The sequence below is a fragment of the Podarcis raffonei genome, chromosome 1, assembly GCF_027172205.1.
Source record: "Podarcis raffonei isolate rPodRaf1 chromosome 1, rPodRaf1.pri, whole genome shotgun sequence".
Taxonomy (NCBI): domain Eukaryota; kingdom Metazoa; phylum Chordata; class Lepidosauria; order Squamata; family Lacertidae; genus Podarcis; species Podarcis raffonei.
The window spans coordinates 62,353,574-62,370,324 of NC_070602.1; the positions used below are offsets into that span (position 1 = coordinate 62,353,574).

General features: G+C 42.4%; 1 protein-coding gene across 2 annotated transcripts in view; it reads left to right on the forward strand.

Annotated features, from left to right (window-relative positions):
- BBOX1 (gamma-butyrobetaine hydroxylase 1) overlaps positions 1 to 16,250 on the forward strand; it is a 38,284-nt gene extending 22,034 nt beyond the window's left edge. For both annotated transcript variants that reach the window (XM_053389480.1, XM_053389471.1), the window contains exons 4-8: positions 2,796 to 2,994; positions 8,963 to 9,068; positions 13,806 to 14,002; positions 14,451 to 14,617; positions 15,592 to 16,250. In XM_053389480.1, coding sequence (XP_053245455.1) covers positions 2,796 to 2,994; positions 8,963 to 9,068; positions 13,806 to 14,002; positions 14,451 to 14,617; positions 15,592 to 15,752 — 830 coding nt within the window. In that variant the 3' untranslated portion in view covers positions 15,753 to 16,250. The remainder of the gene's footprint in view (positions 1 to 2,795; positions 2,995 to 8,962; positions 9,069 to 13,805; positions 14,003 to 14,450; positions 14,618 to 15,591) is intronic.
- The last annotated feature ends 501 nt before the right edge of the window (positions 16,251 to 16,751 follow it).

The following is a 16,751-nucleotide window of genomic DNA, read 5'->3' on the forward strand; positions in this document are numbered from 1 at the left end:
TGATTAGAAAGGTTCTACTTTTAAGCAATTTTAAGCAGATGGTTCTTAGAGCCTTCCTTTAGCTTTTCCACATGGCAGCTTGGAATAGCTATTTCAAAAGTGACAGCCATTGTCATTTAAGGGTTTTTTCTTTTCTTTTTTAATAATCCAGGGTAGTTTCCTACATCCTTGAAACACATTTTTTTCATTGTGGATCATCTTTTCAGTGACCGGCTCTGAGATGATCCTTTGGGAAATTTCCATGAATAGTGGGGTCATTTTAATTAATTTCCTTTTCCTTAGTCTTTCATCTGCTTCAACTAGTTTAACTCAATAATTTTTTTTTACTTTTACAAGAAGCAGAAGACACCATTTTCATACTTATTATTTTGCACGATATGACAGGGCAAGTGTTCCTAAGCCTGGTTATGTGCCACACTCCCCGTCTGATACATATTCAGTAATTGCAAAAGAGAGGTCTATATGCATTCTGATGTATGCTCACAGAGCTTTTCCATGTGTGGGGGGGATCCTGGGCCAATCAGCATTTCCCCTGGGGACAGCCATAATAGTTAAATTAAAAGGTCTTGAAAGACCTACATTGGCTCCCAGTACGTTTCCAAGCACAATTCAGAGTACTGGTGCTGACCTTTAAAGCCCTAAACAACCTCAGCCTAGTATACCTAAAGGAGCATCTCCACCCCCATCGTCCTGCCTGGACACTGAGGTCCAGCGCTGAGGGCTTTCAGGAGGTTCCCTCACTATGAGAAGCGAAGTTACAGGGAACCAGGCAGAGGGCCTTTTCGGTAGTGGCGCCTGCCCTGTGAAAGGCCCTCCCATCGTTTAGAAGACATCTGAAGGCAGCCCTGTTTAGGGAAGTTTTTAACGACTGATGGTTTAATTTATTTTTAATCTTTTGTTGGAAGCAGCCCAGAGTGGCTGGGGAAACCCAGACAGATGGGTGGAGTATAAAATAATTATTATTATTATTATTATTATTATTATTATTATTATTATTATTATTATTATTATTGCCTGCTCCATTCATGTATAAAGAAGGAGGTGGGAGTGCAAGTCAGGGGAGTGAATCGCCCACCCCATACTTCCCCTCCAGTCTGCCATGCAAGTCTTTTCCTCCCAATCAAGATCAGTTCTGGTATCAGAGTCAGGTTGAGAGAAGAGGTATTTGGGCTTGACAAACCATGAGGAGCCAGCACAACGGGAGTGGGGAGAGTCCATGTGCTTTGATTTCACTGTAAATGGAGAATGGCTTAATCTTCACCCAATGCATGACTAAGGCAACTATAACTGCCCTGCCATGTCTTAATTTGTCCTTCATTTCTCCTGAAGACCAGTAGGAAATATGTTTCCCCTGTCATAATCTAACTGCTTAGCAATCAAGTAATTGGCAAAGGATGCTTAGCAAGTTTCCTTGGCTGCCTGAATTTATTATAGATCAATTCCTCAAATGGAAAAGAGAAAAATTTGCAATGAAGTCAAGTCATTTGGGGCGTCTGTATGTACTTATGTGCTGGCACACCCACACACAGTGCGCTCATAATTAGCTTGTTTGCTTCTGTTGGGTCTGTGTATCTTTGCTTGCATTATGCTACTGCTGTATAGATAGTTGCAGTAAAGGCTCTTTTCTTCCATTCATGATCCAGTAGTAATTTTAGACCATCTGATGGTAAACCAAGAATTCCAGTGGAAATCTTGGATCATCACATGCATCGCTGAAAGTAAAGTAGACAATAATAACTGGGAAAGTGCATGGGTTTTGCTCCATGGGAGCATAAAAAGAGCACTGCCTGATCAGGTGAAGGGTCCATTTTTAATCCAGCATCCTGTCTGCAACAATGACAATCCAGATGCTTTGGGGTGCATATAGGCAGAGCATGAAGACAGGCTCTTTGAGCCCCTCCATTCCCTGTGCTCCAGTAACAGTGGCTGAACCTGGAGCATCTTGCGTCTTAACTTAGTGCTTGAAAACCTTCAGCTTGCAAACATCTGAGACAAGGCAGATTTGGAGTGCTGCACACACAAAGAAAAATATCTTCAGCTAGACTGGATGGGTTTTAGTTGGGTGGGTTCATAACGCAAGAGGCAAATGGCTTCTTAGAATTGCTTTTAAAGCTTGTGTCTGTTTATACAATAGGCAGCATTCTGTACACACTGTAAAAGAGCAAAGTCCTTTCCTGGGAAATGTCCCAGGGGTTACTTTTTGAACTTAGTATCCCCTATGCATTAACAATGAGGAACGTTTTCCCCTTTGGCAGATGCAGATGCCCTTTGGAAGCCATAGAAAAAAAGATTGGCTGCATTGTTTTCATGCAAGGCTAACAAAATGCTACAACGGCACTGTGAGGGGTTGAAAGAGTCCTCTTTTAAATGGAGTTGTTCAGCTTTGTGTGTCCTAATGATAGACTCCAGTTTGTAACAGTGTAATAAGTAGATATTATTAATACTTCTCATTAATTAGTACTTATATTAGTAGCTCCTGCCCACCTAGCAGTTCGAAAGCACATCAAAGTGCAAGTAGATAAATAGGTACTGCTCCGGCGGGAAGGTAAACGGTGTTTCCGTGATCTGCTCTGGTTTGCCAGAAGCGGCTTAGTCATGCTGGCCACATGAGCCGGAAGCTGTATGCCGGCTCCCTCAGCCAATAAAGCGAGACGAGCGCCGCAACCCCAGAGTCGGCCATGACTGGACCTAATGGTCAGGGGTCCCTCTACCTCTCTATTAGTACTTCTCATTAACAATCTAATAATCATTAATATTTCTTTATGTGTTTCCTTTTCTTAATGTGTCTTTTACAGAACGTCAATACTGGGGTTCTGATCTTCAGCTGCCAACTATGGCCTTTGAAGAGGTCTTGCACAGTGATGAAAGTGCATACAAGTGGCTGGTCACCCTTAAAAGGACAGGGATCGTGCTCTTAACAGGAGCTGCCAGCAGACAGGGAGAGCTGCTTAAACTTGGGCAACGTATTGGATTCCTTCGCCTCACATTTTATGGGTAAGCTAAAGCTTTTACATATGCTTGCTCTTGTCAGATTTATGACCCATATTGCTGCTTGACATCACTCCAGGGGTGGGAGTAGAGAGATATTAATTTATTCTTTTACTATCAATTCAGCATTTTCTTTGCATTAGTGATAGTTATGTAGCCAGAGAAATTTATGTGGTGCAAAAGCTTTCCTGCCAGTTGTTTCAAGTATACAATACACTGGCACAGAATGAGTTTGCTTTAATTTTTCTCCATAGTGATAGAGTCAGTGGTACAAGATTCTAGCAAGATATTTTACAGAGATGACGGAAATGCAAGGTTTTGCACCTTAGTTTCTGTTGTGTACTGTTTCCCCCCATTCTATCATCTAATCACAAAACGTTCAATCCGGTTAGAATGATAAAATTATACAAATTTATAGCAGTTCCAGAAATTCAGGGAAATTTATGCAGCAAACCAATGAAATCCTTATTTAAGAGAAGGCAGTTTAGGCCGTAAGGTTACCAGATTTTTTTTCAATGAATCCGGGGACACTTTTCAACTTCAGTAGGAATGATAGGATTTTGTCAGGGGACTGATTTGTAAATCCAGGGACTGTCCCCGGGAAACGGGGACGTCTGGTAACTTTAGTTTAGGGGCCCATTTAAAGGCCTGAAAAGATAAGGCATTACAAATTTCAGCTGAAATATAGTCTCACAGTCCTGGGGACACCACTGTCCTGTCCCTTTTGCCTACCAAACTGATTGCACTTACCCAAGTAGGGACATACAAGTAGGGCCTTGAAGGTTGAACTTAGAGTGCAGATAAATGTGTCCTTCAGGTAACCTGGTCCCAAACTGCTTTAAAATTCAGCAGAGTGCTTTAAATGGGGCCTGGTCCTGAACTGAACCAGCAACTAGTGCAATTATTTGGCAGGAAGATTCATGGACAATCAAAGAAACATTTAAACATTTCCGTGTGGTATAGTATAGTAATATTTTTTGGGGATATACAACCAGAAAGTATCCATGCCTCTCTTCAATAGCATTGGCTATTCTTCTACAGTTCTCCATGTTGTATTGTTATGAACAGGGATTTTCAATTTTGACAAATATGAAAGATCAGAAAAGAGAAAGGCTTCCTTTTGTTGGTGAGGAGATGACAGTTTGTCCCAAATTATACCTAATATAAATGAGATTACCTGGCAAAAGCAAGCTCACACCTCTCATTGAGTTTGTATACATACTTAAAGTACACATGTAAGAGACATATGTATAATTATAGTTTGCAGATAATTCATGTAGCTGAATTTATACTTTTGGGATGTCCCATGATCATATTCTAACATAGCTGTGTTCTATGATATAAATCAAGCACTGCTAGAAGTTACTTATTTTTGTTTTCCAATGTATTTCTTATCAAGAAATTTGGTGGTCGCGAGCAAATTTTTATTCTGAAAATGGCCCAGAGAGAAAAGTTTGTGAAACACTGTCCTAAGCTCAAAGCTCTCTACCACACTAGAAAATGGTTGGCATGAAAATGTTATCATTTAGACATTCCTAATTCAGACTAGTGGATCCCTAACAGTCTCAACAATTTGGCCTTCTGACCCTAGGCCAGGAACGGGGAACATTTGGCCCTCCAAATGTTGCTGAACTGCAATTCCCATCAGCCACAGTTACCATGGCCAGTGGCCCAGGAGGATGGGAGTTGTAGTTCAGTAATATCTGAAAGGCCATAGGTTCTCCGCAGCTGCCCTAGCCTATTCAGTTGTCATGGTCTACTTTTTGCCAATCAACAGGCCCTTGTAAGATAGGTAAGAAAGGTGTCAGATCAGCCTCTGTGGCATTCGTACGGAGCCCCCAGTCGTCTCACAGTCTATTGACCCGTACACCACTAATCCACTGCCACCAACCAGGTCCTCCCTGGTAAAATCACTTCAGTCTCAGTCAGCATTTCAATTAATAAAGAAGAGTGTATTTTATTTCAGACATAAAACAAAACTTTTACAGCATACCAAACGGTGTTCCTCTTTACTTTCTTAGTCTTATGTTCCTCTCTCTTATCTCTGCTACCTCCCCACACTCAAGGACCAACTGCCCTAACTGTATCTCTATTACCAACTGCCTTTCCCAACCAGCCAACCCATGAAATCCAACCAACTACCCACCCACAACTCCCAACGAACTCCTCCCAGAACTCCTCCCAGGACTCCTTTATAGACCCACTGACTCCACCCCCCTGGGTCCTGTCTGTGCAACCTATTTAACTATTTCCCCTCCAGCACTCTCTCATATATGTTAACGTCACAGCCTCCCTGAAGAAAGCATTCTACAAACGAGAAGCCACTACCGCAAAGCCCCATTCTCAGGTTGCCACCCTCCAGCCCTTTTGTGGAGTAGGTGCATGAAGAAGGACCTCAGATGATGATCACAGAGTTACGCTTGCATTAAAAGTTGCACAAATCCTAAGGCAAATCTGTTGCAACACAAACGTTTGTACAACCATCATTAATATCTACAGTTCTGATGATTGATTCTCTCTGATGACTTGTAAATAGGGTGGGGGGAAGCAGAGGAGAAAAGGCATGCCACATTTGAATGTTACCATCTGTAATTTTGCCATTTCTGTTAGTTAAAGATTTTACTATTTTAGCCACAAAATCCAGAACATCGGGGAGAAGGAGCCAAAGAATACCTTTCATGTTTTCCGCCTCTCGGATAATAACAATTCCAGCTAAACATCTCTTTTATTTTTAGCATCTCCTTTAGAGAGTTAACAGTGTGATAAACAACAAATGTCTCTCCCTTCTACGGATGAAGCTATTTAAAATAAACAGAAGAAAGAAAAATACTCCTAAGGCTTGGCTAGAAGAGTTACATTCCTTCCAGAAGCAGCAATGATTTGCTTCCCCCTGATAATGTTTTTGTACAAGACCACATGAATACTGTATTGGTGTATGCAGGATTGGCTAAGCATAGTATGGTGTGGATGGAGGAGATAGGGCCATCCAACTCTGATGCTGAGAAGAGTGGAGGAGATCCTTCTCTCTCGTTAGTCGGTCGCTTGCTAATGAAGACAGAGGAAGTAAATGTTTCAGCCAAGTACTAAGAGAATGACTGAAGGAAAACAACAAAACCTTCCTCTCGCTAGGCTGAAATTATCTGCTCATTGACAACAACAAATAAAATCTGGGATGTTGCCATTTCCAGAATGTATGAAAAAAGAACAGATAATTAGTCCCGGTGACCAACTAAACAAACATTGACAATGGATATGCACTCTTTTATGGCACATCCACTGTGCAGTTGCTAATCTATAAATTGCATATTTAATTAGGCTGGCAAATTTGTAGAAAGGGAAAGTTTAGCACAGCCAAATTTCAACGTGGATCAAATGAACTGTCTTTTTTAAAAATGAAAAAAAGTCAAAGGGGGAAAATTAAAGAATTATTTTAAAACATACCCTCCCGATCTGTGGAATTGTAGTTAAATTTTACAAGCACTTTAGATACAAGTAATTGTTAGGCCAGAGAACTTGAGTCCCGGATACATGATGAAATCAGGGGCCTGTGTGGATAATAAAAGCTGGTTCTTGGAGATGACTTTGCCCCTCTGCGCCAAAGAAAAGGGACAGAGATAGAAGCCAACTGTGAAATGTTGCCTTTATAGCCTAGCAGACCCGTGGACAACTTTTGCACAGTGGCAGTGCTCCTGTTGCCATTCACCTTTTTTCAGGCCAACACCAGTTGAAGACCTGTGTTTGATAGCATGCTTAAGCAAAACCCAAGATTTGGGTTCCTAAATTTCAAAAATCAAAACAAGTTGCTATACAATAAATCATACTTGCAAGGAAGATCTGGCTGATCATCTTTAGACAAGAAAAAACAGACTCACAGATACAAAAATAAACTATGATGTACTCTGGAAGCATATATAAAAGTAAACAATGATACAAATAGGGCAATAAACAAAGCATATCTGTGGATCTTTCTGCTGTTTGTATTTTTAAAAAAACATATGGGACACATTATATATTGCACTTTATCATTGGTCATCTTGAGAGCCAGTTCATTCTGTGCAGAAGAGGGTGAAAGTACAATAAGTGATGCATTCATGTACCTTCTTGTTGGAGCTACTCCTGTAAGATAGAAAAATAATAATCATCATCTGTTGCTCACAAAGAGAGAGAGAGATCATATGATGCCCAACACAACACTACTAGATGACTTTAAATGATCCTGACTTACAGCACCCATGATAAGTAGCATTAGGATACAGGAAAAAGCAACTGCCTTGGAAGAAAATATCCCCCAGAATTACATCTTGGTGTTTCACCCACGACGAACCAGCATTATTCAGCCCTCTAATATGGAGTTTTCCTTTCTCCTTGGGTCCTCCAACCTCCTCCTTCAACTCCTGTATCCTCCATTACTTCATTCCTCTTTTCTTCAAGCATCTTTACTTTGGGTTCCTTGCCTCTTAGTTACAGCTTCCTCTGTTAATCTTCCAAGTTTGTATTGGGCTGCATTTGATTTTGTATCCCCCAGCATGGGTGTAATGTTCCAGTGCATTAATTGCACGGGATGCAAGCAGATTAAACAAAACAAAAGAAAGCTATCACCCTCTTTAAATAGCTTTCCTCAGAAGCAACCAAGTCACAAGGGTTAAATTTCTTGGGAACCAGTAAATTGTTTTGGAGCCTTTTTAATTAAAGAGGCCAAACGTACCATCAAGCCCAGATGACATAATACAAATTGAGCAGGGTGGAAATGTGGTTGAGGTTGTCATATTTCAGAATTGAGCTCACACTCTCTTGAGTACATAATGTACCATACAATCATATGGCGTTCCCCATGACATTTAAATAGTCTTGTGACTACCATTCACATCTTTCTAGAATTTCTGCTTGCAGATTTTAGGTCTGACTCAAATCCTTAAACACATAACAACAGATAAATAATAACAGATATTTAGTTGAGGTGTGATATAAAATAAACATTCTCTCTGTTTTCAGTGGGCAATGTCTTGAATATTGGTTCTACACCAAATATATGTTAAATATTTCCTTTTAAATTGTTTTCTTGAGCTACGACATGTGTTGCATATATTGACAGGCACTTCCTAAACAATGTCTGATCTATGTATTATGCTTTTGATATTGACGGGATTCCATCACCCAAAGTTTATTTGAACCAGAGAATGTGGTTTTCGGTCTTGGCCTCTGCTTCATATTTTGGCTGCATTGCAATATGTTGTCGTCTTCTGCGTTCCCTTGTATTTCAACCATTTCACCCTGTTTAATCTTGTCCCTGTTGCCAGCAAAGGCACTCTTTCTTGTTCATGTTAGTTCATTAATCTTGGGAAATGCAGAGGGAAATAGGGAGCATAAATTGTGCAGCCTGCTCTTACCTTGGAAGGGGAATGAATGAGATGTGTATATAGCTCAATATTTTTGATTGGCGCATTTGTTTTATCCTGAAAGGCAAGTTTTGTAAAGAAGCCCTTTGATGTCCCAAGCAATATCAAAACTTAAATTTCACTGAAAAATGCAGGGCATCTAGACACTCCAAGTGAGCGCTTATAATGCTTAAAGCTTTGGTGTTTAGACAATCAATTGATTAGATTGATCAGTTTTAACCGCTTAATGAAAATGAACTTATAAGTACTTCCAGAAACAGCATATCAACAAGTGTGATGTTAAAAAGTATTCCCTTCTATGCAAGAGAGACTGAGGAATGTCTCTTCTAGCCATGACATTAACTGCGTAAATGCAAATAGGAGCTGCTGGGGAACTGGTAATTATCAAGATTATAGCTAGCAGGGAAGAGAGCTTTAACCCTTTCCCCTCTTGTCCCGGTGGTTCTAAAATAGTCATCTCATAAAAATGGTGACTCACATTTTATGACCCGCCAATTTTTTTAAGTAGCCAGATTTACAGGTAGATTATTACATTTTTCTCCAACCACTCTGTTTTTTCTTTCTTGCTCATTATAAAGGCCCACATGGCAAGTTCAAGACAAAGCGGACGCGAACAATGTGGCTTACACAACTGAGAAGCTGAGTTTTCATACTGATTACCCTGTTCTTCAGTTTCCACCTGGGGTAAGAGGAAGCAATTTTCCTATATGCAGTGTTGCTGTCTAGTGAGGCAAGGAGAGAACTAGGAACTATCCAAAACCATCTTATCTGAAACCTGTGTTTGTCCATGTTTTTTATTTACTTTTCTACCTATCATTATCTTGTAAGCTCAGGCAGAATTTAGTTGTTGAAAAGATCACTTAGCTATTGATCAAGCTGCTGTTCCCTTATTCTCAGTGACCAAAGTTTATTTCCAGATGCTATTCCATCCCACCAGTTTGTCATACAACCTGTCACCCATTATGTTATTCTTTCTGGATTCAGCTTCAGTTGGTTCTCAACAATCTACAAGAGGGGTAGACAGCATGAGGCCCCCAGATGTTGAGGGACTAAAACTCTTATCATCCCTGAGAATTGGCCATTTTTGCTGGGCTTATGAAAACTGTACTCCACCCGTATCTGGAGGTCAACTATGTTAGCTACCCATGAGAACCTCAGAAAACAGAAGTTGAGATTCTAAATAATTATGATTCAGCTTTGTGTGTTCTGATGCCATAGTGGGTGGTAGATCTTACAAACTGCGAGAGATGGGGAGGCATCTGTAAATAAAATGAGGACAGTATTAATTGCACAATAGCAACAACTACAAGATCTTTTCAACAGCTGAAACTTCATATCGTCTAAGCCAGTAGTCCTGTATCTATGTTGGAACAGGATTGAGAAGAAGATGGAGCTCTGTTTGCAGAGAAGTTTTCAGAGGAACAAGCACCTTCATCACTGAACACTGCTTTCCCACTAGGAAAAAGTGAGAGATCTTTAGAGTGGTCTCACGTGACCTTAACCAGGTCCCACAGCCACATGCCAACTGCATACAATCAACATCCAACAGTGTCTTATAATCCCCTGTTGATTGCCAATAAGTCTGCAGAAGTGCAATTTGAACAGTGTGAATACACCTTCTGGTGGAGCTTATACTGATTCCAACAAGTTCTCTGTGTTGAGACCAGTGTTTCCCAAACTTGGGTCTCCAGCTATTTTTGGTACTACAATTCCCATCATCCCTGACCACTGGTCATGCTAGCTAGGGATGATGGGAGTTGTAGTCCAAAAACAGCTGGAGACCCAGGTTTGGGAAACACTGGTGTAGACCAGTCTTTCACAACCTGGTGTCTCCCAGGGGATCTGATGAGAGTTAAACTTCAAAACATCTGGACGTCACCAGGTTGTGGAAGGCTCATGTAGACAAAGCAACTCTCCTAAATCAAAGGCTACGCAGCATTCACCTGTAGCTTTGAGAAATGTGCAGTGGGGGCAGGACAGCCTTCAAATTCCCTTGCCCACAAGAAAGCATCCATTTGTCGAGAAGCAAAGGCGTTTCACTGGAGAACATGGAAAAAACATGTCTGTCCAGCGCTTGAATAACCTACTGAACTTATGACATGGTGACAAAAGCTCTGCCTTTCTGTCTGCATTAGCACAGGCGGGAGATTAATGTGCAGACCACAGATGCTGTCGGAAACTTTTGCTCAAGGCCCTCAGACGATTTGTAGCAATCATGTTATTAATGAATGGAGCAGGCCAGCATCATGTGCTTCTAAAGAGGTGCCAGATCTTTCACTGCGCTACCTTGAAAATTCATTTCAATGCTGTACAAGCGGGTATGGCGTGGAAACAGAGGGGTATCCCTCATGTGAGAAGCTTAGCTCACTGTCTCATGTGCCAAGAATCACACACTGCCATATGATGTTAGCCACAATCTTTTTTCAATTCAGAAATACTTTTAGGAAACAAAAATGGTGTTTTGTTTTGTCCTTTTTTCATTTTTGGAAGCAATCTGCCATCTACACACTCTCTCAGTCTGCCTAATTTTACGATGCTTTCTGAAATGTTGCCAAAATGTTTTGCAAAGAGTAGCAAAAAGTGACTCCAAAAATATCGTTTCTCCCGCCCCACCTTCACAACAGTCTTTTTCAGACGGTGGGCTGAGACTCACCAGTGAACCTTGGGCTGCTGCAAGGTGGGCCTCAGGGCCACATCCTGCCCAGTGCCTCCTCACTTGCTTGCCCTGCCCTGCTGTACTTTGGCTTTTTGGCTGAGCCAATGCCAGCACCAGGAACTCCTTACATACTGAGTAAAGCTAGTTGGGAAGGAGGGGAGGAAGGGAGGTCTCCCTCCTCTGAGGAGAAAGAAAGGGCCTGAGAAAGTGCTGAAGGAAATTAGAAAGTGACGTAATGTAATAGATATTAACCATTCATTGTTATTAGTCAAATAATAATGTTATAAATCAATAAACTGGGTATTGAAAGGAAAGAGGTAAGAAAGGAAAGCAGTTATAGGGGGAAGAAGTGAATGTAAAAGGAATAGGGAGGAGGGATGAAAGAAACTGGCAGCTGGAGGAGGAATAAAGTATAAGCCGAGTGTGAAGAGAGAACTGGAGAAGAATTTACAGAAGGTGATTACAGTGGGGTGGGCTCAGAAGGAGGAAAATATATTTTTAAAAACCTTCTTGACTTAGAGTCTCTGGATCAGCAAGTTCTGCCCAAAGGCTGAGTCACAGTATCTTGAGAGCAAAGGTCAGTTCTTGAGGAAAGCACGCATGGAACTCCTTGCCACAAGGAAAGCAATAGTGAGCATGGCCACTAGGAACAATGGAAAACGTAGCTCTACTTTCCCCATGTCGCTGGATGCTGCTGTGCATTCTCACAGTAGTACCTAAATGGAACTCCATTTTCCATGGCTTAACCAGAGGTTCTGTTACCTCTGGACCCCTTCCTCCTATACCATGCCCCACCTTAGTAAATAATGGGGACTCCAGGAAAGCTCCAAATTTGGACAGGTCTGGGTTCTATCCCTGCTGGTTTGAAAGGATTGAAGCCATGAAAGCTGACACACACAGTCATTACGCAGTCATGGGCAGACAGCACTGATTTCCTTCCACAGTCTTGCAGATAAAGGTGATTACCATATTTTTCGCACGATTGGACGCACCGGACCATAGGGCGCACCTAGTTTTTTGGGGGGGAAATAAAGGGGAAAAATTTCCCTTTATTTCCCCCCCAAAAGCAGGTCAGGGAAACCGAACCAGGTCGAGGAACAGCGGGATAGTGGCGCTGCGCCTCCCTGCTGTCCCCCGAGCTTGTGGGGCGGCTGATGTCTGCCTGGCGCACGGGGCGCTCTGATTCAGGGTGCCCCGCCCACCGGGCGGCAGGCTGCTATCCACAGCTTGGGGAGCCTTGCGGGGAACTCCTGCAGGGCTCCCCACGCTGCGGGTGTATGCCCGGCGTGAGGGGCGCTCTGTTTCAGGGCGCCCCACCTGCCGGGCGGCAGGCTGCTATCCGCAGCGTGGGGAGCCTTGCGGGGAACTCCTGCAGGGCTCCCCACCCTGCGGATGTGTTCCCGAAGCGCCGGGCGCTCTGCTTTCAGGGCGCCCGACGCTCCGGGAAGCAGGCTGCTATCCGCAGCCTAGACATCCCTGCGGGACCTCCCGCAGGGTTGCCTAGGCTGCGGATGTGTTCCCGAAGCGCCGGGCGCTCTGCTTTCAGGGCGCCCGACGCTCGGGGAAGCAGGCTGCTATCCGCAGCCTAGACATCCCTGCGGGATCTCCCGCAGGGTTGCCTAGGCTGCAGATGTGTTCCCGAAGCGCCGGGCGCTCTGCTTTCAGGGCGCCCGACGCTCCGGGAAGCAGGCTGCTATCCGCAGCCTAGACACGGCTAGCGGAGCGCTAATCCCGAAGCTTGGGGCTGCGGAGCTCAGCGCGCCCCAAGCTTCTGGGTGCCGGCAAGGTCTAGACGGCTAGCGGAGACCTTGCCGGCACCCAGAAGCTTGGGGCGTGCTGAGCTCCGCACGCCCCAAGCTTCGGGATTAATGCAGCGCTCCGCTAGCCGTGGGAGAGCTGGGTCTCCCACGGCTAGCGGATAGCTTCCTGAAGCCTGGAGAGCGAGAGGGGTCGGTGCGCACCGACCCCTCTCACTTTCCAGGCTTCAGCGAAAGCCTGCATTCGCTCCATAGGACGCACACATATTTTCCCTTGCTTTTTAGGAGGGAAAAAGTGCGTCCTATGGTGCGAAAAATACGGTAGTAGTGTTACCTGTAGGAACATCAAGTGAGCAGAAATCAGTGCTTAGGCAGTTTTATATTCACTTAACCCAACGTTTTACAGCATGATTAGACTTAAGAGTCTTTTATAAAGCTCCCCATAATTTTTGCACCATAAACATACCCAGTGTCTCAGTTTTAATTAGAGTAATTGCAACTACCTGAATACAATTGCCCCCACATTTTTCAGGAGCAATTGCAAAAAATCGAATCAAGCAGCAGTATAATGGCTATTGGTCAGCAGGCCCATTCATTACCTTTATTAGCCAGCTTTGTTTTTGTTTTTGTGTTTGCACTGAAATGGCATTTCTCTTGCCAGGAAATAGAGATAAAGTGATGGCACATACTTATCTGTGCATATGATGGATGATCTAGGCCTGATCCAGATTTCATTTTAAGTATTATAACCATTTGCCACTGGAGCAATACTGGTAGAAAACAGGCATAAAGCTGTACTGAGTCAGAATCTTTTTCAATTTTTAAAAAATCTAGTCCAGCCCACCCTGAAGGCCTAGGGTGTGTTTGCAATAGGTAAAAGCAAAGCTAATTCAGAGTTGAAATGATTTTTTAAAAATAAAAATGTAGTCCACAACAATAAACTGATGACTATGAAAGGGGACATTTCTAGATCGGTGCCTGTTATAACGTGGCATTAATTTGTTACAGATTCAGTTACTCCATTGTATAAAACAGACTTCTACTGGGGGAGAAAGTGAAGTTGTGGATGGATTTCATGTAGCAAACCAGCTTAAGGAACAAAACCCTCAAGCCTTCCAAATCCTGACCTCCACCTACGTGGACTTCACAGATATTGGGGTTGATTACTGCGATTTCTCCATGCAGTCCAAACAAAAAATTATAGAGTAAGTAACAAAGAAGCATCTGATTATACCGTACCAATATCATCCTGTACTGATGGCACTGCCTAGCTGTTTAATCTTGAATTACAGGCAACAGCTATCATTTTGCAGCATTTCAGTAACAAAAAGTGAGCTTGCCATCTTGTGGACAAGAAAAAAACAACAGCTTTTTCAAAAAAAAAAGTCTGTACTATTAGATGTATTAAGTTGTAATATACTTTGGTGGGGAGAGTTGCGGGGGGGGGGAGAAATTTATCTTTATATCTTTAATTCTGCTTTTTGTTACCATAACCCTTAGTAAAGCAATGCATGGTAGTGAAGAACTGCTGCTATGGGAGCCTTATAAGATGAAACAATTTCAAATAACATACAAATTATGTTTTCTTACACCAAACCTGTTGAAATAGTTTCAGGACAGCACATTTTTCTCCCTATGTATATATCTCAACAGTGTGGATGAGAAAGGTGAAGTGATTCGTATCAACTTCAACAATGCAACCAGAGACACAGTATTTGATATACCTGCTGAGAAAGTAAAGCCATTTTATGCTGCTCTCAAGGACTATGTTGATTTATTAAACAGCAAGGATAATAAATGCATCTACAAAATGAAACCAGGTAAGTAAAGTAACTGCATAATAAGCCAAAATGCTTTCAGTAGCAAGAATAGCAAATTTCTTATGCAGGAGTGAAGAATCTGCCAATTGTGGTTTCTCTCAGTTTACCATTTTTTTTTAAGTCTTAAATACAGTTCATTGCATTTCCTCAATAGGTTGCAATTAAAAAAAAAGAATTCACCAGCATTTTAGTGCATATTTCTCCTAATATACACATTGCATGCAATTTTGACTTACGTACATTTTTTGCAAGGAATTTCTCTTGCATTTTTATGTCATTTTCCGCAATATATACAATTTTGTACACATTCTCTTGATGAGAGAATTGAATACCAAAAATAGGTTAGGCGTGAATTTTGAAAGAGAGATTTTTTTTCCAATTTGCATTTTTTTTCATGAAATGGGAAAATTCACCTTAAAAATGTGAACTGCACTGAATTTCTCCAACATTCCTACTCTTGGGTCTGCTCAAAATTTTATTGTCATTCCTCTCTAGCTATGTAGCGACTGGTGTGTGTGTGTGTGTGTGTGTTCCCCTTTCTTTTCCTTCTTTGGATGTTATTTGGCTAGTGCAATAAAAACCAATAAATTTGTATTATTTATATATGCATTGCCACATCCATTTAAAAAAATGCCTTGATGGGGCTTCACTAACACAAAGCATTGTCAGCTATGAGCAGGATTGACCCACTCATGAGGTAATCGCTTCAGGTGGCAGAATCCACAGGGGCAGCAGACCCCAATGTAGATGTATATCCTCCTCCCCGCCGCCCGGTTCCTGATGTAGATCTTCCCTCACCCTTGTTTCCCTGGTAGAGAGGGAGGCACCATTTTGTGGTTCACCTCAGGTGCCAAAATGTCTTGGGCCGGGCTTCTCCTGGTCTCTCACTTCTCCTGGTCTATCACATTTTCAAAAACTCTATACATGTTTACTACTAATTGTATTCTAAAACGCACCCTTCGTCATATTTATAGGTGAAATAGTAGTGTTTGACAACTGGCGTTTACTTCACGGTCGGCAGAGTTACGAAGCAGGAACAGAGATATCCCGTCACCTTGAGGGGGCTTATGCAGACTGGGATGTGGTGATGTCAAGGCTCCGAATTTTGCAAAAGAACGTTCTGAGCAGAGAGTAACCCCTGAAAGTTTGACTACTGGGGACTTGCAGCCTGAGCAGGTGTGGGGTAGCCTTCAACGGATCCACTAGGTTTCCAGTGTTCTCAGGGAATTCCTGGCTGTCTTAGCTCTTGCTCCCCTGTTAAAACAAGGTTGACGTGAGTGGTTAACATAACATCATGTAAACGGCCTTTCCTGCTGACAACAGCCTGGCCAAACTTCCTATTTTTCCCAGAGATTTATGGGCAAGGAAGCAACTAGGATGACCGGGCAGAAGTGGTGAAGAATTTGCAACAAGTATTGGAGCCCATCTGAAAGTTTATGCTTCGCCAATGATGTTGCCAAAGAACCCAGAATGGGCAGGGGGCTTTCTGGTAATGGTGTCTACTTTGTGGAATACCCTCCCCATTTAAGTCCACATGGTTATATCACTGCTGGTCTGTAAGCAAAGCTGTTTTGTTTCAGCAGGCTTTTGAAGGGTGCTGTTCACTGCTTTCATCTGGCTGTATCTTTTATACTTTTTATTGATTTGGGTGGGTTTTTAAAAAAATAAACGTTGATTTTTCTTGTGTTAGCTATCGAGAGTTTACTGTTTATTATTATTCTAAACTTCTTACAGACAGAAAGACAGGCTAAAAATGGTGTTGATGACAACAGTATCAACCACCACCACCAGTTATCAGGTTTTTACAATAGAAATATGTGGGTCTCCCATTTGCCTGCTACATGGAAAGCAACACGTTTTATCTTCTAATCAAGTCCCAAAAGATTATCTGAAAGGCAAACTGATACTACTTTTCTTTTAAAATAGTAACAATAAACAAGCACAGAGGGACTGCAAACCATACAGAAAGTATGACAGTGAAAAGTGTATGTCTTGCATTAGTCTCCCGTTTGGCTATGCTACCATAATGGAATTCCTGTGACGTACAGAACTGGCGCTGTGGGTAAAAGCCTCAGTGCCTAGGACTTGCCGATCAAAAGGTCGGCGGTTCGAATCCCTGCGGCGGGGTGCGCTC